The following is a 27,215-nucleotide window of genomic DNA, read 5'->3' on the forward strand; positions in this document are numbered from 1 at the left end:
TTTTAGACCGCCCTTCTCCAAATAGGTCTCAGGGCAGTTTACAACATAAATAGTTAAAACACCATAAAATCCCCATAAAAACCCCAATTAACATCAACAAGTCACATATAACATATAAGTGGCGGTGGTCACAATTCTGATCTTAGTTACCTGACTTCCCCCCAAATTCAGCCTGGTGGGGAAAATAATATTCAGAAGAGGGTGGCACCAATACAATAGATCTAACCATGATCTCGGTGTTAGAGATCTCAATATTGGAGGGGATCCTCCGATGGATTAGTGGGAGGGCTGCCCTGGCCTCAACCATATGCCTGGCGGAAGAGCTCCGTCTTACAGGCCCTGCGGAAAGCTGGTAGATCCCGCAGGGCCCTTAGCTCACCTGGGAGCTCATTCCACCAGGTTGGGGCCAGGACTGAAAAGGCCCTGGCCCTGGTCGAGGCCAGGCGAACATCCTGTGGGCCCGGGACAACCAATAAATTCATATCCGCAGAGCAGAGTGCCCTGCGGGGGGCATAAGCAACCAAGCGGTCCCGCAGGTAGATGGGACCCAGGCCCCGTATAGCCTTAAAGGTCAATACCAACACCTTGAATCTGATTCGGAAACAGACTGGTAACCAGTGCAGATGACGAAGCACCGGCTGAATGTGGGCCCTCAAAGGTGTTCTAGTGAGGACCCTGGCAGCCGCATTTTGGACCAGCTGTAACTTCCGAGTCAAAGACAAGGGAAGGCCCGAGTAGTCTATTTAGACTGGCAGGGACTCTCCAGGGCAGGGATAGTCAAACTGCGGCCCTCCAGATGTCCATGGACTACAATTCCCAGGAGCCCTTGCCAGCATTCGCCTTTTGTAACCTTTTCCCAGTGACTTAGCAAAATGGCAATGGGGTGGTCTTGTGGGACCTGCAAGGGGTTGGAGACCCCAGGCTATTGGTTTGACCTGAAAAGCATAATCTTTCCCTGCCTTCAATGAAATATTATAAAATCTCATGTACAGTATTTGCTGTTGTATAAGACTACTTTCCCCCCCTGAAAAACATGCCTCCAAGTGGGGGGGTCATCCTATACACCGGGTGCACTTCAGTTGGGATAGACAGAGCTGCCCATAGTGGCCCATAGTACTGTAATGTAATGTAACAAACTCTATATTTTGAGTGGAAATGTTGGGGGGGTCACCTTATAAGCCCAGTCGTCTTATACGCCGGCAAATACGGTAATTCTTTGTTTGACACACAGGCTTTTCTGGGACAAACCCCCTGTGTCATTTTGTTCTGCAGTTGAATAAAATTATAAAAGGTTTTTTCAATGTAGTGGTCACTCTGTTTGGGTGCTGCACACTAGGCAAACAATTCCAAAATGCCCAGACCAGACCCTGGGCTATCAGAGGTGGAGGGTGTAGATACAATACAACTGAACCTGAGGAAGGGCCATGATATCTCTAGCACTAGCACTGACTTTGACCAAAAACCTGGCAAAAAGAGCTTTGTTTTTACAGGCCCTGAGGAACTGAGATAATGCTAACATCATAATGCTAAAGGTAGCTGCCGGTTCAAACAGCTCAGGGACCATTTGGCTTAGACCAACAGCCTCTCCCTGCGGGCGTGTTACACGACGATTGTAAACAACGAAATACCTGACAATGCACTTCCACGAAGACCCGTCCTGATCGTCCTGCTCTTCTACGTACATCCGGACGTTATGCTCTTGGTCCAGTTGGTACCAGTACGTCAGCCCGTCCTTGTCTCTGCCGATCGGCTGAAGGCGCATGGTGTCCGCATCCTCCTCGTTGATGATGTTCTTGAATTTTAGATTGTCATCAAACTGGCACTCGCAAAGATACTGAGAGGAAAATGAGAAGAGTTGGTTCTTTTATGCCGCTTTTCTCTACCTGAAGCAGTCTCAAAGAGGCTTATAGTCACCTTCCCTTTCCTCTCCCCACAACAGACACCCTGTGAGGGAGGGGAGGCTGAGAGAGCCCTGAGATTACTGAAGAAGAAGAAGAAGAGTTGGTTCTTATATGCCGCTTTTCTCTACCCGACGGAGTCTCAAACCGGCTTAGTCGCCTTCCCTTTCCTCTCCCCGCAACAGACACCCTGTGAGGTGGGTGAAGCTCCCTGAGATTACTGAAGAAGAAGAATTGGTTCTTATATGCCGCTTTTCTCTACCCGAAGGAGTCTCAAAGAGGCTTCCAATCACCTTCCCTTTCCTCCGGGGAATGGTAGAGGACAGGAAGGCCTGGAGGATCATTGTCCACGGGGTCGCAATGGGTCGGACACGACTTCACAACTAACAACAACAACCAGGATCCAAAGTTTTTACACTGGAATAAGCATTCACAATGTGCTGTTCCTCCTCTTTGTGGGAAGAAAAAGAAGAAGAGTTTGTATTTATACCCCACTTTTCTCTACCTTAAGGTGTCACAAAGCAGTTTGCAATCTTCCTTCCCAAGGGTGTTTACCTTTAAAATTCCCAGCTTGCATTCAATGCTCATGTCAAGGTATCCTTTCTTCTCCATCTCCCAGGCCCAGGTGCTGTTGAATTCTTGACACATCTATAAGACAGGACCAAGGAGAGATTTGACAGGAGCAAGTGTACACCGAGCATATCTTTGAGAATTCAAAACAGCACATTGTATCAGGGTGTACTAAACTGAGACAAGGATGAATGGAGATTCCAGTGGCATCTTTAGGAGACAGGGATAAACATTTGCTCCGGAGGGACAGAGCAGAACCAATGGGATGAAATTAATCCAAAGGAAATTCCATCTAAACATCTGGAAGAAATTCCTGACAGTTAGATTGGTTTCTCAGTGAAACAGGCTTCCTTGGAAGGTGGTGGGTTCTCCATCCTTGGAAATGTTTAAACAGAGGCTGGATAGCCATCTGATGGAGAGGCTGATTCTGTGAAGGCTCAAGAGAGTGGCAGGTGACAGTGGATGAGCAAGAGGGTTGTGAGTGTCCTGCATAGTGCAGGGGGATGGAATAGATGACCCAGGACATCTCTTGCAATTCTATGATTCTAAATTCCGTGTAAACCTCCATTGAATAATATATATATCAGCCTTTGGCTCTTCAATATGGGGATGCTACTTGGCATTACTAGCATAGAGTTTGAATTTCACAATTTAAGGACATTCATAACATTCACATTCAAAAAGGTGAGGTAGAGCAGTGGTTCCCAACCTTTTTCAGGCTGGGGACCAGCGGCAGCAGGGAGGGAGAAAGTGCTGCGCAGTAAGACGTTTGCCGGGCCGCAATTTTGCAGCCTGGGAGATGTTTCTTACTGCGGGGGGGGGGGGGGGATCACCGAGGTAGAGTATGGGTTTACTTGAAATTGCTTTCAATTTTGTAAGATATTAATTTGGAGTATTTATATCTAGGACAACCACTGAGGAAGATATAGAACGAAGAACCTTTTATTTCATTTATTCTGTATAATTTTATGACATCTATAGTAGCCTGAAAAGCCTCTTATGTGCAGAGTGGTAAGGCAGCAGACATGCAATCTGAAAGCTCTGCCCATGAGGCTGGGAGTTCGATCCCAGCAGCCGGCTCAAGGTTGACTCAGCCTTCCCTCCTTCCGAGGTCGTAAAATGAGGACCCAGCTTGCTGGGGGGTAAACGGTAATGACTGGGGAAGGCACTGGCAAACCACCCCGTATTGAGTCTGCCATGAAAACGCTAGAGGGCGTCACCCCAAGGATCAGACATGACCCGGTGCTTGCACAGGGGATACCTTTACCTTTTATAGTAGCCTTGGGATAGTTTTTTTCTCTTGTATTGTCCTGGGGAGCTGCCTGAACGATGCAGGGATGTCTGTCAGACACTTACTGTCCTACCGTGGCCAGTTTTACTGCCAAGTCCGCCTGTCTTCTGGACTCTCACCAGCCCTCAATGCTGCAGCCTCAGCCTCTCAACCAGCAACCGACTTCTTCGTTGCTATTCATACATAACCCCATATCACGATATCGGAATGTCAGAACAGCGTTACCTTCATCAAATACTTTTCCCACCGGTCTGCGGTGACAGACTTCCCGATCTTCCTCATCAGTTTCAGATGGAGTTCTACCAGTTCTCGGGGAACTGTAAACGGCAGGGAAAGAAGAAACGAATTCAGTTCTAATGTCGTACAGGTATAACATTGTGCGAACCTGCCTGATGTTACAGCTTAAGGGCAACGAAAACCTTACAACTGCAAAGGAAAAGCAGAGGAGCCAGACTCAAGTCCGATAGGGTCTGAAGACAGCAATGAGATTTTTGTGTTATACGCTTTGGGAGCCTCTTGTGGCGCAGAGTGGTAAGGCAGCCGTCTGAAAGCTTTGCCCATGAGGCTGGGAGTTCGATCCCAGCAGCCGGCTCAAGGTTGACTCAGCCTTCCCTCCTTCCGAGGTCGGTAAAATGAGTACCCAGCTTGCTGCTGGGGGGTAAAACGGTAATAACTGGGGAAGACACTGGCAAACCACCCCGTATTGAGTCTGCCATGAAAACGCTAGAGGGCGTCACCCCAAGGGTCAGACATGACTCCGTGCTTGCACAGGGGGTACCTATACCTTTACGCTTTGGAAGGCCGAGCTACCTTTGTCAGAAGAGAAAACGGTAACTTCGGACGCTCTTCACAATTATGCTGCCTTGAACTGAAAGGGACTGGAAATGACTGTTAGTTGAGGGGAAGGTAGATCATCTGTCAAATTTCTCTTCCGTCTGTTCATCCCTGGAATTTATATGCTGCCCTTCCCCTAAGACTCAGGGTGGCTCACACAAATTGAAAGTGCAATATCTGTTCCACAATTTATTTCCGGTAAGACCGAGGAGAAGGAGGAGCGTGTCTCATGGCTTAAGTACCACTCAGCGCTTAACACCCACTCAGGGCGGCTGTCCCGCCCCTGAGTAGCTGTCAGAGAAGCTGGGGGTGTGGATGGATGGCTGTCCATCAACAGATACAGCTGGGTGTCATCAGCATATTGGTTATGCCCACGGATGTTAAGTCACATCGGACAGAGAATAGCTCCCTGCAGAACCCCGCATATTAGGGTGTGTCCCTGGGAGGGGATGGAATTCTTGGAAAGAATGCTGGACTAGACCCAGCAGGGTCCTTCTAACGTTCTTAAGCGACCCTACAGTTCTTGGTGGGATCCACCAGGTTGTTCCCAAAGTTCTAAAACAACACGCCAATTCCAGAGCAGCGCTACAAGGGTCAGTGATTCACCCATGATGATGTGATCCAGGGCAGGGGTAGTCAACCTGTGGTCCTCCAGATGTCCATAGACTACAATTCCCACGAGCCCCTGCCAGCGTTCGCTGGCAGGGGCTCGTGGGAATTGTAGTCCATGGACATCTGGAGGACCACAGGTTGACTACCCCTGATCCAGGGCACATGCTGCAACTCTGTAGCCTACAGAAAGAACCAGCGGAGCATGCAGGATCCAAGATGACCCAACTCTATGCTCGATGTTACCACATTCGACCCTCTTGTGCCCAGATGACACCAGGCACAGGCCAACAGCTTGCAGGTCATTAACGAAATGGCCCCGACCTCCATCACCCCCCCCCCCAACCTCCAACAGCGGGTTATTCTTTTGTTCGCGTCTCAACCAGAAATAAAATGGCGCCATCAGGAGGCAAAAAGCACTGCAACATCTACGTTGCGCAATCCCGAACCAAGGTTCCCGAAAGGAGGTGGATCCTAATGCGATCCAAGGACAGCAAGTAGGAGAGCTGGGGAAGTAACGCCTTCTTGATTCTCCCACCCAACTTATGAATTCCAGACCCCCCCCCCCCCAACAACCCCACACAGAGATATTTCCGAAATACTCCTGGGAACTGAAATGCTTTTGTCTTACAATAGGCCTCTTTCTTCATCCTCTACCCACCCTGCTGCTTAAGGTAGCTTTGTATTTTGGGGAAGGGTAGCACATGAATGAATGAATGAATGAATGAATGAATGAATGAATGAATGAATGAATGAATGAATGAATGAATGAATGAATGAATGAATGAATGAATGAATGAATGAACGAACGAACGAACGAACGAACGAACGAACATGGGTTTTTTAAGAATATCTGCCTAGCAAAGCTCATACCCATCACAGTCTCACCATTTTAAATCTCTGAGTTTAAGTCTGGCAGCATCTTAAGAGGCCGACGAAATTTCCCGGGGGTGAACTTTCAAGAATCAGTGAGCTTTGGCTCTCAAAAGCTCGTCCCTCCCAAAAACTCATGGATCTCTAAATTGTTACTGAATTCAAATAAGGCTATTCTGCTGCAGACCGACACAGCTACCCTCTGCAAACATTTAGAATCATAGACCTGGAAGGGGCCATACAGGACATCCAGTCCCACACCCTGCTCAGTGCGGGATCAGCCAAAAACATCCAGGATAAGTATCTATCCAGTCACTGACTAAAGACCACCAGTGAGGGGGGGCTCCCCACCTCTTTAGGCAGCCCATCCCACTGCTAAACTACTCGGGACTGTGAATATTTTTTCCTTGCTAGCTAGCCGGTATAATTCTACACGTCATTTAAACCAATTACTACGGGCCCTCTCTTCTGCTGCCAAGGGGAAACTTTCCCTGCCCTCCTCCAAGTGACAACCTTTCGGATACTTCAAGAAAGCCACCCTGTCCCCTCTCAGCCTCCTCTTCTCCAGGCTGAACCTTCCCAAGTCCTTCAGCCTTTCCCCCTAGGGCCTGGTCCCTAGCCCCGGATCATTCCCGGCGCTCTCCTCCGAACCCTCTCCATTTTGTCCAGCTCCTTTTTAAAGTGAGAACCTTTTGCTTTAAACTCCCCCTACACACACACACACACACACACACACACACACACACAGACACACAGACACACACACACCCTCCCCTTTCATAAAGCCCTGCATTGACTCCACCCGTCCGTCGGAAGGTGTGCAGGTACATACTTGCTCCTTGACATCAGCCCTTCCTGCTTCCCAATCCCTCTTAACCTAAATGCGGGCGTTTCTATCAGCTCCTGGCTCGGCTGGTCTTGTATCTGCTCGTTTGGTGAGATAGTGGGAGTAGAGGCAGGGGGGGGCGGGGTGCTTGTCGAAGAGGCCAGAAAGACATGGGATCTGAGACCGGAGGCTTCTTTTTAAGGAACTGGGTTGGAGAAGGAAAAGAGAAACACTGAGGAGGGGGAGGCTGTGCGGTGTGGGCAGAAAGGATCGCCTGCCTGCCCCCGGTCGGAAGGAGGAGTTGAATGCATTGGGAGGAAGCCAGGCTGCGAGGGGAGGGAGGCCGTGCCTGGCACAGATGCCACAGCGGGGAGAGGAGGAGGGGGAAGAGAGAGATGATGGGAGGGAGAGCAGCTACCAAGCAGGCAAAATTAGCCGACGGCTGGAGAGAGTGTCGCTAGGCAGAGAGATTCAGTAAGGACTGGCCTGAAGAGGAGGGAGCCGAAGCCACAAAGCAAAGTGCTGATTCTGGTTGTGCTTTGAGCCTGAGTCCTCCTTGACACAGGAAGCTGAGAAAGGGGCCACGGCCTGCAGGGGGAGCCCAGTGGGAAGTGGCTGCTTCGGGCAACAGTTCTAACCAGGGGTTTGGAGACCAAGATGTATGGAGCTTGGTCTGTTTAGCCTGGAGAGGAGACGACTGAGAGGGGATCTGATCACCATCTTCAAGTATTTAAAAGGCTGCCATGGAGAGGATGGAGCAGAGTTGTTGTCTCTTGCCCTGGAGGGACGGACCAGGACCATTGGGATGAAATGAATGCAAAAGAAATTCTGTCTAAACATCCGGAAGAAGTTCATGACAGCCAGAGCGGTTTCTCAGTGGAACAGGCTTCCTCGGAAGGTGGTGGGTTCTCCCTCTTTGGAGATTTTTACACAGAGGCTCCATCTGATAGAGAGGCTGATTCTGTGAAGGCTCAAGGGCGTGGCAGGTGACACTGGATGAGCGATGGGGTTGGGAGTGTCCTGCATAGTGCAGGGGGTTGGACTAGATGACCCAGGAGGTCCCTTCCAACTCTAGGATTCTACGATTCTATGAGTGCTGCCAATGGCTAGCCACCTCTGGCAGCAAATTTCACATACATTGCTATGTAAAATAATATTTCAGTTTGTCTGCCTTGGAACAACCTGCCCACCAGCTTCAATAGATGCCCTCAGGTTCTAGTCATTTTGGAGGGGGAGAAAATTTTATCTTGGCTTTCTCACCGCTTTGCATGATAGGATAAACGTATATCATGTCTTCCCCTCAGTCATCTCTCTGTACTAAACTGAAAAGTCCCCGATTCTTTTGGCTTTCTTCATAGGAAAAGTGCTACAACCCCCTCATTTCCTTGGTTGTTCTCCTCTGTCGGTTTTTCCGGCTCTGCAATTTTCTTTTTGAGAAACAGTGAATAGACATTCCTCCAGGGAACCTGCTCAAGGTGGATTATGAAACGAGACATAAAAATATAAAAGTTTATTCACATCCAACCTCTCAAAGCACAACAGAGCATCGAATCATCCTAAAACATGAAGCTGTTTGAAATAAGCATGCTGGAAAGCTATGCTCAAGTGATGCTCTGGTTCAGGTCTGGGGAAACAGAACCAATTTTATTTATTTGTTTTCTTAGATTTTTATACTGCCCTCCCATATGGCTCAGGGTGGTTTAGAAGGAGGAGGAGGAGGTTCTTATATGCCACTTTTCTCTACCCAAAGTGGCTTCCAATTCCCTTCCCTGTCCTCTCCCCTCAACAGACACCCTGGGAGGGAGGGGAGGCTGAGAGAGCCCTGAGATTACTGAAGGAGAAGAAGAGTTGGTTCTTATATGCCGCTTTTCTCTACCTAAAGGAGTCTCCAAGCAGCTTACATTTGCCTTCCCTTTCCTCTCCCCACAACAGACACCCTGTGAGGTAGGTGGGGCTGAGAGAGCTCTGAGATTCCGGAAGAAAACGAGCTGGTTCTTAGGTGCCGCTTTTCTCTCCCCGAAGGAGTCTCAAAGCAGCTTCCCTTTCCTCTCCCCACAACAGACGCCCTATGAGGTGGGTGAGGCTGAGAGAGTCCTAAGATTACTGCTCAGTCAGAATCGCTTTGTCAGCCCAAGGTCACCCAGTTGGTTGCACGTGGGGGAGCGTGGAATCGAACCCGGTCCACACTCCTACCCACTACACCAAGCTGTCTCTTGAAACTCATTACACGGAACCTTATAGACATATATCACAGTCATAGAATCATAGAATCATAGAGTTGGAAGGGGCCATCCAGGCCATCTAGTCCAACCCCCTGCTCAACGCACGATCAGCCCAAAGCATCCTAAAGCACCCAAGAAAAGTGTGTATCCAACCTTTGCTTGAAGACTGCCAATGAGGGGGAGCTCACCACCTCCTTAGGCAGCCCATAACATTATACATCAACAACAGTTCCAACAGCGGTTCTAAGATTAACAGATTTACAGCAGGTTCGACTGAACAATACTTTAACAGGAACAACTTTAACAGAGAGGTTAGATTGGTTCAGCCATGGAGGGGATACCTGAGGACCAGGGAACCTGTGAATGCTGTTGGGTTTGGTCGGTTTCGGGCGAATGCCTGGTGGAGGAGCTTCCTTTTGCAGGCCCTGCGGAATTGTGGGAGTTCCGTCAGGGCCCTGATCTCCTCGGGGAGCTCGTTCCACCAAGTGGGGACCAGGACCGAGAAGGCTCTGGCCCTGGTTGAGGTCCGACGTGCTTGTTTGGGGCCAGGGATCACCAGCTGGTTGGCAGCGGCAGAGCATAGGGCTCTTTGCGGGGGGGGGGGGGGTAGGCAGAGAGACAGTCTCTCAGGTACGCTTGGTGCAGACCGCGTATGGCCTTGAAGGGAATTACCAAGACCTTAAGCCTGATCCGGAACTCAATTGGGAGCCAGCTGCACTGTTGAAGTACAGGCTAGATGTGCACTCTCCGTGGCGTATTAGTGAGAATCCTGCCCACGCCGTTCTGAACCAGTTGTAGTTTCCGGATCAAGGATACGGGTAGGCCTGCGTAGAGCGAGCTGCAGAAGTCCAGTCTAGGGGTGACCATTGCATGGATCACTGGGCTAGGTGTTCCGGGGCCAAGTAGGGAGCTACTGTTTGGCCTGGTGTAGGTGGTAGGAAATCTACCATGCTACTCTCGTGACCTGGGTCTCCATGGAAAGGGAGGAAGACATCAAGGATCACACACCCAGGTTTCTGGCAGTGAGCTACTGTTAGTTGCACACCATCCAGGGCAGGAAGATGTGCTTCCTCGCTTGGTCCCTTCCTACCCAGGCACAGGACCTCCGTCTTTGAAGGGCTGAGCTTCAGACGATTCTGCTTGAGCCAACTCATCACTGCTTCCAGGCATCTGGCTAAGGATTCTGGGGGAGAATCAGGGGGGGTCGTCTATCAGGAGGAAGAGCTGGGTGTCATCTGCATATTGGTCATGTATAGAGGGACTGGGATACCAAGGTGGCAAGCACAATATCCAAAATAGACTTGAATCTTCTGTTATTTCTTTATTCTTTATAGTACAAAGCAGTCCCAACGTGTTTCGCCCACTGGCTTTGTCAAGGGACATTAGCTAGGAATTGTTGTTGTTAGGTGCGAAGGGACAGTGGGCGAAACGCGTTGGGACTGCTTTGTTCTATAAAGCAGGGATCCCCAACCTTTCTGAGGTCAGGGACCACCTCCGGGGGTGAGGGGAGAGCCGACGGCCCGGGTGCCGCGCACATGCGCGGCAGCTGCGCGCACATGTGGGACTCCACATGTGAGCTGATGACGGCTAGATACTCTCTCTCCTATTGCTACCTTCTGTCCGCAACCCTGGAGGAAGGAGATCAGCCATTTGAGGGCTGTCCCCCGTATCCCAGCATTGGCGAGGCGGTGAGCTAAGAGCTCGTGATCGACTGTGTCAAACGCTCCTGACAGATCTAATAGTACAAGCTGTGCTGACCCGCCTCGGTCCAGCTGGCGGCGGAGGTCGTCCGTCAGGGCAACTATCTCTGTTTCTACCCCATGGCCAGGCCGGACACCCGACTGAAATGGGTCCTCCAGGAATGCTGAGATTTGGTCCCCAGCAGCCTGTTCAACCAACTTCCCCCGAAACGCTAGATGCGAGACGGGGCGATAGTTGTCAGACTCCTGCAGGATGGATTTTTGAGCAACGGGTGCACCACTGCCTCTTTTAATCCTTCCGGGAATTCTCCCGCTGTGAGGGAGAAGCTGATTATTTCCCAGAGGGGGATCAAAGCCTGTCCAACCCCAACTGCCATGCCTCTGTGCAATGCCAGACATGCTTGCCTCCACCACAGACAGAGGGCGGGCCTTAGAGGCTCACAAAACATTCCGATTGGCCTCCGGTGACAGCCACTTCCCGGCCGTACCCACCGCTGTTTCTGAGAAACCAGGAAGCGCCCACAGGCTTGGCAAGTTTAGGAAGTCCAGTCCAAACTCGTCGCTCACAGCGCGATCCTAAACCACGCATCAAAATCCATGGACTCTGACAGACTTGGAAGGCCCTTACCTGGATGGCCCAGGCTAGCCTGACAACATCAGATCTCAGAATCTAAGCAAGGTTGGACCAGGCTAATATTTGGATGGGAGACCAGCAAGGAAGTAACGCAGATGCAGGCCGTGGCAAACAACCTCTGAACAGCTCTTCCCTGGCTCCCTTCACCTCGCTTTCCTCGCCAGCTCAGGACTCAAAGCAGCTTAGATAACCATTCTTCCCTCATCCCTCCTCTCACAACAACCACCCTGTGAGGTAGGCCAGGATGAGAGATAGCGACAGGCCGAAGGGCACACAGCCAGAGTCCTAGCTCACCACTCTAAGCCAGAGAGCTAACTTCCAGACAGCGTTTCCTTAAAAGAGCTGAAGGAGGAGGAAAACTCTGGAAGAAGAACTTTCAAGCGCAAAAACTGTCAATGCTTCTTTTTTAAAAACTGAGTTTCTAAAGGATCTATCAAACTCCTCCATTTCTGGGACGCTTGAACAGCACAATGAATTGCATTTCTGTTACTTCAATATGACCATTACTCACATATGCGGCTTATTTTCTTTTAAAGCATTAATGTACCAATTCTGTTCCAGACGCACTTGCTTCAGCATTTGTTCACACATATATTGATGTTGCTTGGACGCACCGTTTCCTCCGCTCTTGTGATAAATCTCTCACTTGAGGCTGAATAGTGAGTCTCGTGACCATCTCGCTAGGCAGCTAGCAAACCCTGAAAATATGTCGGATAATATAACGGCCCTTCCAAATGTGCTTGAGGGGCTGGGGAGTGTTCACATGGCGGGATCTCAAAAAAGCAAATGCACAACTGCACAAAACCAGCCACCCGTCTCTTGCTTGGCCAGGTTCAAAATGGGCTTGTCGGTGAGCCAAACTGAGAGATGACAGTAGCAGACTAAAATGAGGAACAAGGGATCTAAATTTTAGAGCAAAAGACGGGTGAGTACTACATTCTCCGAGTCCATAAGTGTGTCCCTAAAGTCACCCCCTACAGTGGGTTGTTTCCCCTAGTGAGAACGCATGTGGTATAGTCACAACCGTTCCTTCCTTTTCAGTATGATGACAAATGGAAGCGTGTCCAGAGGAGAGCAGCAAAGATGGGGAGGGGTTTGGAGACCAAGACGTAGGAGGAAAGGTTGGGGGAGCTTGGTCTGTTTAACCTGGAGAGGAGACGACTGAGAGGGGATCTGATAACCATCAAGTATTTAAAAGGCTGCCATGTGGAGGATGGAGCAGAATTGTTCTCTCTTGCCCCAGAGGGATGGATCAGGACCAATGGGATGAAATTAATGCAAAAGAAATTCCGTCTAAACCTCTGGAAGAAGTTCCTGACAGTCAGAGCGGTTTCTCAGTGGAAAAGGCTTCCTCGGGAGGTGGTGGGTTCTCCATCTTTGGAGATTTTTAAGCAGAGGCTGGAGAGCCATCTGACGGAGAGGCTGATTCTGTGAAGGCTCAAGGGGGTGGCAGGTTACAGTAGAGGAGTGAGAGAGTTGTGAGTGTCCTGCATAGTGCAGGGGGTTGGACTAGATGACCCAGGAGGTCCCTTCCAACTCTTTGATTCTATGATTCTAAATCCAAATTTACTGATGACAGTCTTGAGGCAGCTAACATAATTTAAAACCCATAATTTAAAGCATGTACCTGCGGAACCGCCTGATTGAATATACTCCCTGAAGGGCACAAGGCTCAGCCAATACAAACAGGATGGTAATCCGTGGCCCCTCTTCCTGGTGAAATGAGCTCCCAGAAGAGCTGCAGGCCTTTCAGTCCCATTTCGAAGGGCCTGTAAAACGGAGCTCTTCTGACAGGCAGTTGGTTGGGGCCGATAATCTAGTTGCATCTTCACTGTCCCCCTCCTGCGATAACCGCCCCCCCTGAAATAAAGATATAGACTAGAAATTATAATAGATTGGCGGGCAACGGAATTTTAAAGAAATGCTTATTTGATTTTATTGTTAAGTATTGCATTGATGGTTTTAATGTTTTTAACCCTACGTGATTTATCCTATGTTGCTAGCTGCCACAAGCTGGCCTTTGGGAGGGAATGAATGGGAGTAAATTGAATGAATGAATGAATGAATGAATGAATGAATGAATGAATGAATGAATGACCAAAAAATATAACAATATTTAAAGCCATTTGCAGTTTAAACAAAATTCCTAACCGGATGCTCCACCACCACCTCCCAAGAACCTGGGTTCAGATTCAATTTATTTCCCCAGGTGCACAGGGAGCAGGTCAGGGGGCCACTAGGTGGTGCTAACGCGCATGCGCAGAGCTGCTGCGCGTGCGTGTTTTTGCCAGCAGGGGGCGCAAACGCTGCTGCTTCAACAACAACAACAACAACAACAACAGGTTCTTATATGCCGCTTTTCTCTACCCGAAGGAGTCTCAATGATCTGTTCTGGTACTGAAGTAGAAAAGAGCCAGAGGCAAGGAGCGCCTTCAAGACTAACACAATTTGTGACTGGGGAAGAGCTTTCGTGAGTCGCTGCTCCGTCCTTTAGACACAGCTGAAGTCCATCAGTCCCCATATCGCAAGGTTGATGGAGCCCCATTTTGCGCAGCTAAACGGGGTGCCCTCCACGGAAACGGAGACGGATCCAGATGGGTAGCTGTGTCAGTTAGACTGCAGCAGCAGCAAAGAGTGAGAGTCCAGCGGCACCCTTCGAGTCAAACGAAGGTTGCAGACAGCGTAGGAGCTTCTCCCCTGACGCTCCACAAAAGCTCCTCCTCTGACACAAATTCTGTTTAAGTCTTTAAGGTGCCGCTGGACTACTGCTCTTTTCTACTCCTACCAGATTTGGTACTGCGCGAAGGGTCAAGCCGCCTTTCCTAAGGTTGTCCTGAGACCAATCCTGAGCACAGCTGAAGCAGGACAACGATGTTCCCAGGAGTGCTATGTGACTGTCAGACCCATGAGGAGGGGGGGGGAATGGGCTACTGGCTGTCTGTCCTAGAAGACCCTAAGGCAGGGGTTTCTTGATGCCCCTGGAAAGGTTTCCCAAATGGATGGGGGTTAATTCATTTTTAATAGATTTTTGAAAATCTGTTAAGTATTTATCAGCGAATGCTGGCAGGGGCTCATGGAAATTGTAGTCCGTGGACATCTGGAGGACCACAGGTTGACTACCCCTGTATCAGGTGATATGACCATATACGACCAGCCCACCCTCACCCCTATGGCCACTGATGAGCCTGGAGGGGGTGGGAAGAGGAGGGGCTCCGGGTGGGCGTGTCCACAGCTCTGCTTCCAAACCATATTCTGCACGATTGGGCGACTTCTGGGCTTTCTCAAAGCCTGAAGAAGGTTTCAGGGGTTTCTCAATGATGAAAAAGACGCGAAAGGCTAAGGGAATGCTTGCATCTTGCTAGGAGAACTTGTAGCACACTGCAGATGGCAATGTCACATTCGTTCTCCGAGTCCAGCTTGGGTTCATCATTAACCTCTTGTGACCTGCTGAACTCTGTCCAGATGGATGTCTAAGGAACGCTGCATCGGTGGGAAGGAAGAACTCCTGGTTAAGGTGGAAAGCTAGATCCTCACCAGTCTACCTGTTCATGGGTTTCACATGGCAGGCTACCGCTTTTCTTCTTTGCTTTGTGGGGGAAATGATATTGGGCTAATGTAAAAAAAAACTTCATTTGTCTAGAAAGCAGAGAAGCTTTATACAGTATCCCCAATCCCAAATGTTTCCAGGTTAAGGGGGAAATACTGTTCAAGCTAAATGACAAAGATGATCTGACTACTATGGTAAGAAGAGAAAGAAATTTTACTTACAGACAGAAGCACGTCTTACATGACACATTCATGTAGATACGTTTAACTTATTGTGAACAGATTCACTTCAAAAAAAGGTTTACTTGCTACAGCTTCAAGCAGCAGCTGGACAGATCCTTATCCTGGATGCTTGAGGCTGATCCTGCACTGAGCAGGAAGAAGAAGAGTTGGTTCTTAGATGCTGTTTTTCTCTACCCGAAGGAGGCTCATAGCGGCTTCCAATCGCCTTCCCTTTCCTCTACCCACAACAGACACCCTGGGAGGAGGGTGAAGCTGAGACAGCCCTGATATAACTGCTCAGACAGAACAGCACTAACAGGACTGTGACTAGACCAAGGTCACCCAGCTGGCTGCATGTGGGGGAGTGCAGAATCAAACCTGGCTCACCAGATTAGAAATCCGCACTCCTAACCACTACACCAAGCTGGTGTGGTGGGACTAGACGGCCGGTAAGGCCAGCTCTACGATTCCATGGTTCTACTCTCCAAAATTTCCAATTTTTCCATCAAAAACTTCCTCAAAAACAAAGCAAAATCACTCTCACATTTCTTCTGTTGTCGCCCCCTCCCAACCCGCGCATCTCTAACGTGGAACTCAAATGCAGCCTGTTCGCTTTCCAGAATACTGCAAATCCCTCCTAAATGTTCTTTTGCCTCAGATATCAGCACGGTGCTGCATCCAGGATTGCAATCCCAAAGGGTTGCAGAAGGATTCCTTTTTTTTTGTCATCCGCGTGCTCTGCAAGCAGTTCTGTCCCTGCTCGCCATGGATGACTGAACGAAGCTGTACAGACCTCTGTGCTGCTTTGGCAAAAGAAAAGAAAAATCTGAACAAAAAAAGACCCTTTCAAACTGGGCCACCCAGCCGCCTCCGAGATGCACATTTGAAAAACATAAAGGGGGCTTCACCGGTTCACCAGCATCCGAGTCGCAAACCACAAGGATTTATACCGCACGGTGGATGATTAATCCCAGCGCATCTTGAGATTCTTGCCTCCTGATGACAAGCACATAGAACTGGAGACGGGATTAGTCACCCACAACTTCTACACCTTGCTGGCTTTCCGATTCTGTTTTCCAGCAAGCACCGTCGGCACAAGGTGACCAGGACACCTTTCCTGGGAAGGGGTCTGACTGAAGCCTCCCGGCTTCAAATCTGTCTAATTCTTAAAGTGAACGCAGCAATGACCTGCTTGGAAGGAGGCGTCAGAGAACAAAGAAAGTAAAATTGCTCTGGGGAGAAAGTCTTGGGTACTATTCTCATTTCACTTGCAGGAGGCATTTCTGCTCCTGGGATAGAGAATGATAGAATCATATAGTTGGAAGGGACGTCCAGGGTCCAACCCTCTGCAGAATGCAGGAGATTCACAAGTACCTGCTTACCCACAGGGACCCACAATTCTGTCTGATTTTTAACAGCTTTTTCCTCCCACTATAGATAGAAGAAAATAAGAGAAGTCATATAGCAGGGGTAGTCAACCTGTGGTCCTCCAGATGTTCATGGACTACAATTCTCATGAACCCCTGCCAGCAAACGCTGGCAGGGGCTCATGGGAATTGTAGTCCATGGACATCTGGAGGACCACAGGTTGACTACCTCTGCCATATAGTATTAGGCCAGTGGCCCATCCAGTCTGACACTGTTAGGTAAAGGTATCCCCTGTGCAAGCACCGAGTCATGTCTGACCCTTGGGGTGACGTCCTCCAGCGTTTTCACGGCAGACTCAATACGGGGTGGTTTGCCAGTGCCTTCCCCAGTCATTACCGTTTACCCCCCAGCAGCAAGCTGGGTACTCATTTTACCGACCTCGGAAGGATGGAAGACTGAGTCAACCTTGAGCCGGCTGCTGGGATCGAACTCCCAGCCTTATGGGCAGAGCTGTCAGACGGCTGCCTTACCACTCTGCGCCTCAAGAGGCTCTGTCACTGTTACATAGGGGCCAAAACCCAGGTGCCATCAGGAGGCCCACCCGTGGGGCCACAGCGTAAGACATTCTCCCATTCTCGCCCCACAAGCACCAAGAATATATAGCATCGCTGCCCCAGATGGAACAAAGCTTCAGTCCAGTGGCACCTTTAAGACCAACAAGGTTTTATTCAAGGTATTTCATACAATCATAGACCAACAAGATTTTGCAAGTCCAAGCACTCTTCAAATCTTGTAGGTCTTCAAGGCCTTGAAACCACTTCCTGCCGTCCTCCAAGTGACCACCTTTCCAATATTTAAAGAAAGCCATCCTGTCTCCTCTCAGCCTCGGCTTCTCCAGTTTGAACCTCTCAAATCCTTCAGCTTTTCCTCCTAGGGCTTGGTTCCATCACTCTCCTCTGAATCATAGAGTTGGAAGGGACCTTATGGGTCATCTAGTCCAACCCCCTGCACTATGCAGGACACTCACATCCCAATCGCTCATCCACTGTCACCTGCAACCCCCTTGAGCCTTCACAGAATCAGCCTCTCAGTCAGATGGCTCTCCAGCCTCTGTTTAAAAATCTCCAAAGATGGAGAACCCACCACCTCCTGAGGAAGCCTGTTCCACTGAGAAACCGCTCTCACTGTCAGGAACTTCTTCCGGATGTTTAGATGGAATTTCTTTTGCATTAATTTCATTCCATTCGTTCCGGTCCGTCCCTCCAGGGCAAGAGAGAACAATTCTGCTCCATCCTCTACATGGCAGCCTTTTAAATACCAGGCTAAACAGACCAAGCTCCCCCAACCTTTCCTCCCACGTCTTGGTCTCCAAACCCCTCACCATCTTTGCTGCCCTCCTCTGGACACACTCCAGTTTGTCTACATCCCTCTTCAACTGGGGTGTCCAAAACTGAACACAGGACTCCAAGGGAGGCCGAACCAGAGCAGAGTAAAGCGGTACCATCACCTCCCGTGATCTGGACACGATACTTTTGGGAGGGGGTACAATTTTTCGAGAGTCAAAGCTTGTACACAAAAAAAAATGTATTGGTCCCTGAGGTTCTACTACGAACCAACACCAACAGGGTGTTCTACTATGAACCAACCAAGGGACCAAGCCCTATGAAGATAGGTTGAGGGACTTGGGAATGTTCAGCCTGGAGAAAAGGAGGTTGAGAGGGGACATGATAGCCCTCTTTAAGTATTTGAAAGGTTGTCACTTGGAGGAGGGAAGGATGCTGTTTCTGTTGGCTGCAGAGGAGAGGACACGCAGTAATGGGTTTAAACTTCAAGTACAACGATATAGGCTAGATATCAGGAAAAAAAATTCACAGTCAGAGTAGTTCAGCAGTGGAATAGGCTGCCTAAGGAGGTGGTGAGCTCCCCCTCACTGGCAGTCTTCAAGCAAAGGCTGGATACACACTTTTCTTGGATGCTTTAGGATGCTTAGGGCTGATCCTGTGTTGAGCAGGGGGTTGGACTAGATGGCCTCTATGGCCCCTTCCAACTTTCTATGATTCTAACACAGTTACCTTCTGAATCTGAAGATCGCGTGCATCAGAAAGCCAGAAAGGTAAAATGTACTTAGGATGGATTTATCTTGCTCTTTCTCCAGGGAACTTGGAACGACATCCTTCTGTTTCTCTGCCCACACACACGCACGTCTTACCAGCAAAACAACCATGTGACGCAGGTTAGGCTGAGATACAGAAAGTGGCCCAATGACACCCAACAAACTTCAGAGCAGAGTGGTTATTTATTATCACAATTATTTATTTACCGTATTTGCCGGCGTATAAGACGACTGGGTATATAAGACGACCCCCCAACATTTCCACTCAAAATATAGAGTTTGTTACATTACATTACAGTGCTATGGGCCACTATGGGCAGCTATGTCTATCCCAACTGAAGTGCACCCGGCGTATAGGACGACCCCCCCACTTGTAGGCATGTTTTTCAGGGGGGGAAAGTAGTCTTATACACCAGCAAATACTGTTATTTCATTTGTATACTGCTGTCTCATGCAGGCTCAGGGCGGGGTACATCAGTGGCAATACAATTATGCAAATTAACATGAAAACATTAAACTAAAAATTGCATCTTCCATTTAAATTCCATTCAGCCGTGTCATTATTATTATTAATAATAGTAACACTCCCCAGACCTACCATCTTGCAGTGGCTGACAACAAATAAAACATACAGTGAAACACATTTATTTGTTTCTTTTATATTTATACTTGTTTACCGCCACTCCCGGAACTAGCCGGCTTGCGGCGGTTTACGTAAAAACCCACGCAAAAACAATATACGCAACGGTCCAGATGGCGGCAAAAACTCGATCTGCAAGACGTCCCCACCCTCACCCCACTCACATAGCCAACAGCCTTCCAGGGGCCAGTTCCAGCGATAACTGGCTGATATGAAAATGTACACTAAAACAGGGGTCCTCAACCCCCGGTCCGTGACCCGGTACCGGGCCGCAAAGGCTATGGTACCGGGCCGCCGCAGTGAGAGGAGGGGGAAGAGGCAGGCACGGCCTCTGGCACGCCAGCAACGCAAACGCCCACGCGCAGAGCTGCCGCGCATGTGTGTTTGTGCCCCCTGCTGGCAAAAACGTGCACGTGCAGCAGCTCTGCGCATGCGCGTTAGCGCCACCTAGTGGCGAAAACGCGCATGTGCGGCAACTGCGCGTGCGCGTTTACGTGCAGCTAAGGCGGCCGGCCCGCCGGCTCTCTTCCACCCCCGGAGGCGGTCCCCGACTACAAGAAGGTTGGGGACCGCTGCACTAAAACATTTGAGACTCCTTCGGGCAGAGAAAAGTGGCATATAAGATCCAACTCTTCTTCTTCTTCTTCTACTGAACTGAGCTATCAATTGTAGTCAAAGACTCATTCTAAAATACGTACAACGGCAACATTAAAACAAACAGGAAAGGCTGCGCAAAAAGTATTAAAACAAGCAGAGAATGTTCATTAACTTACTATAGAACAAGGATGGGCTAGAGCAGCTGTACAAAATCTATCCGCTTTACCCGTGACCTGTGCATGGGCTGAGAGAAGGAAGGCAAATTCTCTCTCCACACTGCAAATCCTCACTTTTTCGAAGAAGGGGAGCGACAGGGATCTTTGCTGAGATCACAGTAAAAAGGGCAGGGCAGTAATAAATGCCCAGCAGTTTAAAACACTGCCCAGCGCCTTCCCCGAGGCCTGGGGAGCATTTTGAAGATCGGGGGGGGAGGAAAAATGTTCCCCAAGCCCCAAGGAAGGCGATCGCCTTCCCCGGGGCCTGGGGAGCTTTTTTGCAAATCGGGGGGGGGGGGAAACGCTCCCCAGGCCCCTAGCGCCCGCTGAATTTTTGTTTCAGCGGGCTTTACTACTAGTATAATAATAAATAATAAATAAATAACATACATGGGCAGGAACTATGTCGGCAGAAGGATGAAGGGCAGGAAAGTCTCCTGTCTCCCCTTCTTAACCGCAGCGGCCAAAGCTGTTTGGGCCACGAGGCTCCCACAACCAACAGCATTAGCTTTCGGAGGATCCTCGGGGGTTCTGGGCAAGGAAGACACAGGGAAGATTCACATCCACCCCTGAGCGCAAAGTTCAAAAGACACAACTTCATGTTCGACCCTCGAGCCTCCGGGGAGAGGCAAGTAATAAATTTAAATATAATAATAAAATAATATATATATAATAATAATAAAGCGGATGTCATTTTCAGGCAGGAGCAGCACCGTGAAAGAGTCCACACGTAACCATGCGCCTCTTTATGCCCTCCTCAGGTTTTCCCACAGCATGCTGACCAGTTCCTACCTATCCTCAAATATCTCCTGCTTTGGCAGCTACTACATGAAGCCAAATAAGCAAACAAACAAATTGATTTGTAGCCTGACCTTTCTAAAAAGTTCAGGGCGGGTAACAGTATAAAACAGACGATTCATCAGAATAAAATCACATCTTCAAATCACAAAAATACCTACAAAATTATACAGCTGCCACTAGTAAACTGATTTAAACTGGGGGGCGGGGTCAATTCGTTGAAGTTACTCGATTTCTGGATGGCTTTTCCCCTCCGGCCAGTTTAACTCCTGGGTAATGAACACAAATGAAAAACAGGTCCCTTCTAATATCCCTTCCACTCTTTTACCTAGAGGGACAGCTGCAACAGCTTCTTAACATTTCTCTAACAGTCCATAACAACATAATCATTACGAAACCACAATGGACGGATCCGTTACTGGCAGACTGCTTTAAAGACTGGGGAGGATTTGAACAGCTTGAAACTGTCTTGCCAACGAGATGCTTTGAAATAGACACACTCTTTCCCTCGATCTTTTGCGTTTTCTAAGTCAGTCTCCCAAGGAGCCCTGGGCTTCAAGTCTGCCAGTATTGATCACATCATTTGGTATCCATCCTCCCCCCATCCTGTTAGGCTGAGCATTCTACCAAAGCAGTGCTAAAAGCCCAGTCTAGCTTGAGCTCATCAGAGCTCAGAAGCTAAGCAAGGTCGGCCATGTTGACTATTTGGATGGGAAGACATGGAGTTCCAGGGCTGCTATGCAAAGGCAGTCAGTGGCAAAACACCTCTGTTGACTATTCCTCGGAAATCCCATGGGACCCGTCAGTTCTCCCAAACTCCCATACTTGAAAGCCTGTTTGGTGTAGTGGGCAAGAGTGGCGGCCTCGAATCTGGAGAACTGGACTTGGCTCCCTGCTCCTCCACATGCAACCAGCAGGTCCACTCACAGTTCTCTCACGTCTCTCTCAGCACTCCCTGCCTCTCTGCATGCCTGTTGCGGGGAGAGGATTGTAAGCCATCAAGAAACATATAAGGCCTGTTGGGTGACTGTGGGCCAATAATGGTTCTCTTAGAACTCTCTCAGCTTCACCTCCCTCACAGGGTGTCTGCTGCAGGGAGAGGAAGGGAAGCTGATTAGCCATTTTGAGACTCCTTCCAGTAGTAAAAAGCGGGATAGAAAAAAGCTCTTCTTTTTCTATCTCTTTGTTGACCTAGATGACCCAGACTAGCCCTATCATGTCAGATCTGGAAAGCTAAGCAGGGTTGGCCTTGGCCCGTATTTGGATGTGTGAGGAGGGCACCAAGTAAGTCCAGGGTTGCTGTGCAGAGGTGGGCAATGACAAACTACCTCTGCTCACCTCTTGCCTTGGAAACCCCATAAGGTGGATCCATGGCGTCACCATAAGTCCCTTGGGATTTGAAGGCACGCTTTAACACTCTACTGCTTCCGATTTATTCAGCTGCGCGCCCAAAATCTGTGGCTCCTGTCAAGCTAACAGCATCAACATTCAATAGTTTTTGCTACTCTGATGGTTAGAAAAAGAGATGGGCAAGCACGTGTATCGGAACTGTATCGAACTGGACTGTATCACCCTAAAAAATGCCTCGACAGAGTTGCAGACAAGGCCAGGAACGGCTGTGGCTCAGCAGCAGAGCATCCGCTTGGCACGCAGAAGGTCGCAGGTTCAACCCCTGGCACCTCCAGTTAAGGCTCAGATTCCAAGTGATGCAAAAAAAAACTTCTGCCTGAGAACCTGGAGAGCTATGGAGAGGGACCATGGCTCAGTGGTAGAGCCTCTGCTTTGTAAGCAGGACAAGAGTCAGTCCCAGAGCAGGTCTGCATCTTCCCTTCCCGGTTCTCTTTCAGGGCTATCCGGAGAGAAACTTGCTTGCCCATACCCCCTTTTATATCCATAAGGAAAAGGACTAGGTGTGTTAGCTTTTTAAAAAAATTAAAGCTGAAAATTCAGAGAGGGAGCATTACCCCCACATATCTCTCTGTAAGCAGGGGCCTGCAGCTCCCACTATCCATGTGTTATCTTCACTACGCTGTGGTACCAGTGCAGTTCATACAGCTCCCTTCCTGAAGAGCACATTGGAAGAACCACGTTGTAACGTGCCGTCCTTGCAGCTCCACTGCATCCTGGATGGGGGCTCTATTCCTCACCTCTGCCTTTATTTAGTCATATTTATTTGTTACCAAATTTCTAGACTGCTCCTACTGGCACTGCCCATATGGGGCAGTTTACAACATTGCTAAAATACAGTAACTATTAAGATCATTAAAACAATTAAAATGACTTAACTGCAAGGTTAACTGCAATCAACCAAACAGCTGGTGATTGCCCCAATTAGCTCTTTCGGTTTGGGCAGGCAATCAGAGCTGTTAGATTGCCCATTACTGTTTGTGTGTAGATTTGTCGGAACAGGCCTCTTCTGCTGGGCCTACAGTTAAGAGCTCTGTCTTGCAAGCCCTGCGGAAATGGGTCAGTTCTGTTAGGGCCCTAATGTTCTCGGGGGTTTGTTCCAAGTAGGGCCCAGGGCCACAAAAACGCTGGCCGTGGTAGAGACCAATCAGACCTCTTTTGGGATGGAGATTACAAGGGGATTTGCTGTTGCAGAGTGGAGTACCCCCCCCCCCCGGGGACATCTTCAGACGGTCAGTCCCTTAAATACGCGGGGCCCAGACTGCATGTGCCAGGCTTTCTCAACCAGGGTTTTGTGAAGGTCCTGGAAGAGTTTCCTGAATGGGTGGCAGTTAATTTTTAAAAAAATTGTTAAACATGTATTGGGTGATATGACAATCTATGGTCATATTGACCCACCAATCCCCAGTGGCCAATGATGGGCCTGGAGGGGGTGGGAAGGGGAGGGACCACAGGTGGAAGTGTCCACAGTTCTGCTTCCCAGCCATATTCTATGCAATCGCCCCACTTCTGGAGGTTCTTGAAACCTGAAGAATGTTTCAGGGGTTCCTCAAGGTTAAAAAGGTTGCGAAAGGCTGGCATATGAAAGGTAAGAACCAAAACCTTGAAGTGAACCCAGAAGTCTCCTGGGAGCCTTGCTTGGAAAGCACACACCTACCACGGCAGCCAGAGAGTAGAGGTAGACATGTAGTTGCTCGGATGACAGGAACACCTGGAACGCGTTCAGCCCCGACCATGAGCGGTACAGATGTTTTAAATTTAATTCCCAAAGTCTTTGCTTCTCCTGTTCTACATCATCCATTTAAAGTTATAAACAGCCGCACAATTCTATCGTTGACCTCGAGTGAACCAACAACGTTAAAGGTTGCTTCTGCAACTTTTGAAGATGGGTTCCTTAAAGCAGGACAGGCACGCGAGGGGGGGCAAAATAAGATTGGGCCTCCTACAGTGACTTAGCTACTAAGACTATAATGCTGCATCAGAGCTGAGCTCTCCCAAAATATAGCTGGCAGACCTGGGTGGGAGACGACTCACTGCATGTCATCCACATATAGCAACATCAAACTTTGCCAAAATTGTTTATATATACTTGGTTCATAGGCAAAGTTCTCAATAAATCCCTCAGATATAGCAGTCCCAGTCAGTTTACAGAATATGCCTAGCCTACCTCGCAAGGCGGTTGTGAGAATTTGGAGGAAAAGAGGAAAATGGATACAACTTTGGGTTCTCACTGGGAAGAAAAGCAGAGTTTCAACAAAGTCAATATTTAGTAAGCTGTACATCAGAGCCTAGAGCCAGCTTACTGGGCGTGGTGGCATATAAATCAAATAAATAAATATATAATAGATCCGGAGCTGCCTAAGTCAACACAAATGTCTCCAGTTGCCAACTCGGTCAAGATGAACTTGGGACTTTGTCCAACTAATCCTTACTGAATACATAAAGTTACCTTATAGAGTAGCGATCCCCAACATGTGGGCCGCGGACCACATGTTATTATTATTATTATTATTATTATTATTATTATTATTATTATTATTATTATTTCGATTTATTTCCCGCCACTCCCAAATGGCTCGCGGCGGGTTACAATGTCTTAAAAAACCCATTAAAACTCCCATTAAAAGACTTTAAAATGTCACAACATGGCAGCACAATAATAAGATCCCCTTCCTACCCCCCTTCCTAAAAAAAGGGGGGGGTGGAGGAGAAGGAGGTCAACGATGTTCAAGAAGCCCGGGGGAGAGCAGTCGATGTACCCCGGCAGCCCCAGCCTCAACCATAGACCTGGCGGAAGAGCTCCGTCTTGCAGGCCCTGCGGAACGTTAAAGGGTCCCGCAGGGCCCGCAGCTCACCCGGGAGCTCATTCTACCAGGTGGGGGCCAGGACCGAAAAGGCCCTGGCCCTGGTCGAGGCTAGGCGTGCATCCCTAGGGCCGGGAACGACCAGAAGATTCTCACTCGCAGAGCGCAGAGCCTCCTTCGACTAATTGGAGGTGGGCCCCGAAGGACGCCTTCTCCCCGGCCCTTTACTTCATCCTCCTCAGTCCTTTACAACACACTTCATTGTTGTGGCATATCTGTATCTTATTTTGAAGGGATGTTTAAACATTACCATAGCGTTCAGAGAGCGCTAGGGCAGTGGTTGAGAGTAGAGGAGTAAACTACCCCCCCCCCCCCGGACCTCAGTAAAAGGCGTTGAGTGGCCCCCGGTGATAAAAAGGTTGGGGACCACTGTTAAAGATAAAGGTAAAGGTATCCCCTGTGCAAGCACCGAGTCATGTCTGACCCTTGGGGTGACGCCCTCTAGAGTTTTCATGGCAGACTCAATACGGGGTGGTTTGCCAGTGCCTTCCCCAGTCATTACCGTTTTACCCCCCAGCAGCAAGCTGGGTACTCATTTTACTGACCTCGGAAGGATGGAAGGCTGAGTCAACCTTGAGCCGGCTGCTGGGATCGAACTCCCAGCCTCATGGGCAAAGTTTTCAGATGGCTGCCTTACCACTCTGCGCCACAAGAGGCTCATGGGAACCACTGTTATAGAAGATCAAATGTCTGTACTGTCTACTCAGACTAGCGGCTGTGCAAGGTTTCAGGAAGTGGTCTTGCACATCACCTACTGCCGGATCTTTTAATTGTGGATGCCAGTTTGCCACACGGCACAGGTAACCATGAAGGTGAACGCCCCCATGGGCTCCTGGAATTAGTTTCATCAAGTTCTGGTCCTTGGCCTATAGAGGCAAAAACAAGGCTGTTCATTTTGTGAACTTATCAGACACTGCGCTTCAGAAAGTTTCTTCAAGGCCAACTGTACAGGAAGCTAACATTTACCCTTATATGCTGCTTTGACATAGACATTCCAAAGACAGTGTGCAAAAATCAGCATAAAACAAAATGACTACAAGAGACTGAGGCAGAGGTTGTAACCCATGTACGAATGACCTTATGGAAAAGGATTCTGGATCAAAAACTGGATTTGGCCCACCGCTATAAAAGATAAGAACATAAGAATAGCCCTGCTGGATCAGACCAGTCCAGCATTGTGTCTCACACAGTGGCCAACCAGTGCCTGTGAACTAACAACAAGGCAGAGAGGCCAAGGCCTTCTCCTAATAAAAACCTCAGAAGAGACCTGCTTGATCAGACCAGTGGTCTATCTAGTCCAGCCTCCAGTCTCCCACAGGGGCCAGCCAGTTCCTCTGCAGGGCCAGCCACAGGGCAGAGGGGCCGAGGCCTTCCCCTGAGAAGACCCTCAGAAGAGCCCTGCTGGGTCAGACCAGGGAGGGTCCATCCATCTCACACAGGGGCCAACAACAGGGCAGAGAGGCCAAGGCCTTCCCCTGAAGTTTCGTCCTGGCTCTGGGATTCAGAGGGTGACTGCCTCTAAATGTGGAGGCTCCCTTTAGTCACCAGAGTCACTGAAAGTCCCATCTTGGATTAATCTAACCCCCTTTCACAGCCATTTGTGCCTGGGGCTGTCGCCATACCCTCTGGCAGCAAATCCCACATTTCAAACACAGGTCGTGTAACAAAGCATTTCCTTTTGCCCGCCTCGAATCTACTGCCCACCTAGTGCTTCATCGGGGGCTCTCTAGTTCTAATATTTTGGGAGAGGGAGAAAAGGTTCCCTCTCTAATTATGTCCAGCTCCACACGTGGTGCTTTGTGGAACACCGAAAGCAAAAGGCTGCCTTCAGGAGCTTATTATCCAAATCTAGGCTGGAAAAGAGCAAGCAGCCAAGGGAGGACGGAGAGGCAAGACGCCCAAGAGGCAGCCAAGATCCAGCAAAAGCCCAATTTGATCTTGATCCTCTTTCCTCACAGCCCTCACCCCCGTCCACAATTCCCATCCCA

General features: G+C 49.2%; 1 protein-coding gene across 3 annotated transcripts in view; it reads right to left on the bottom strand.

Annotated features, from left to right (window-relative positions):
• Positions 1-27,215, bottom strand: part of RSF1 (remodeling and spacing factor 1) — a 73,977-nt gene that overhangs the window by 36,981 nt on the left and 9,781 nt on the right. For 2 of the 3 annotated variants that reach the window (XM_077341276.1, XM_077341275.1), the window contains exons 2-4: positions 3,985-4,076; positions 2,454-2,546; positions 1,629-1,834 (exon numbers count right to left, since the gene is read on the bottom strand). In XM_077341276.1, coding sequence (XP_077197391.1) covers positions 1,629-1,834; positions 2,454-2,546; positions 3,985-4,076 — 391 coding nt within the window. Of the gene's footprint in view, positions 1-1,628; positions 1,835-2,453; positions 2,547-3,984; positions 4,077-6,907; positions 6,927-27,215 lie in introns of those variants that run through there. The other variant, XM_077341277.1, reaches the window with a different exon arrangement.

Source organism: Paroedura picta, chromosome 6 (genome assembly GCF_049243985.1).
Source record: "Paroedura picta isolate Pp20150507F chromosome 6, Ppicta_v3.0, whole genome shotgun sequence".
Lineage (NCBI taxonomy): Eukaryota > Metazoa > Chordata > Lepidosauria > Squamata > Gekkonidae > Paroedura > Paroedura picta.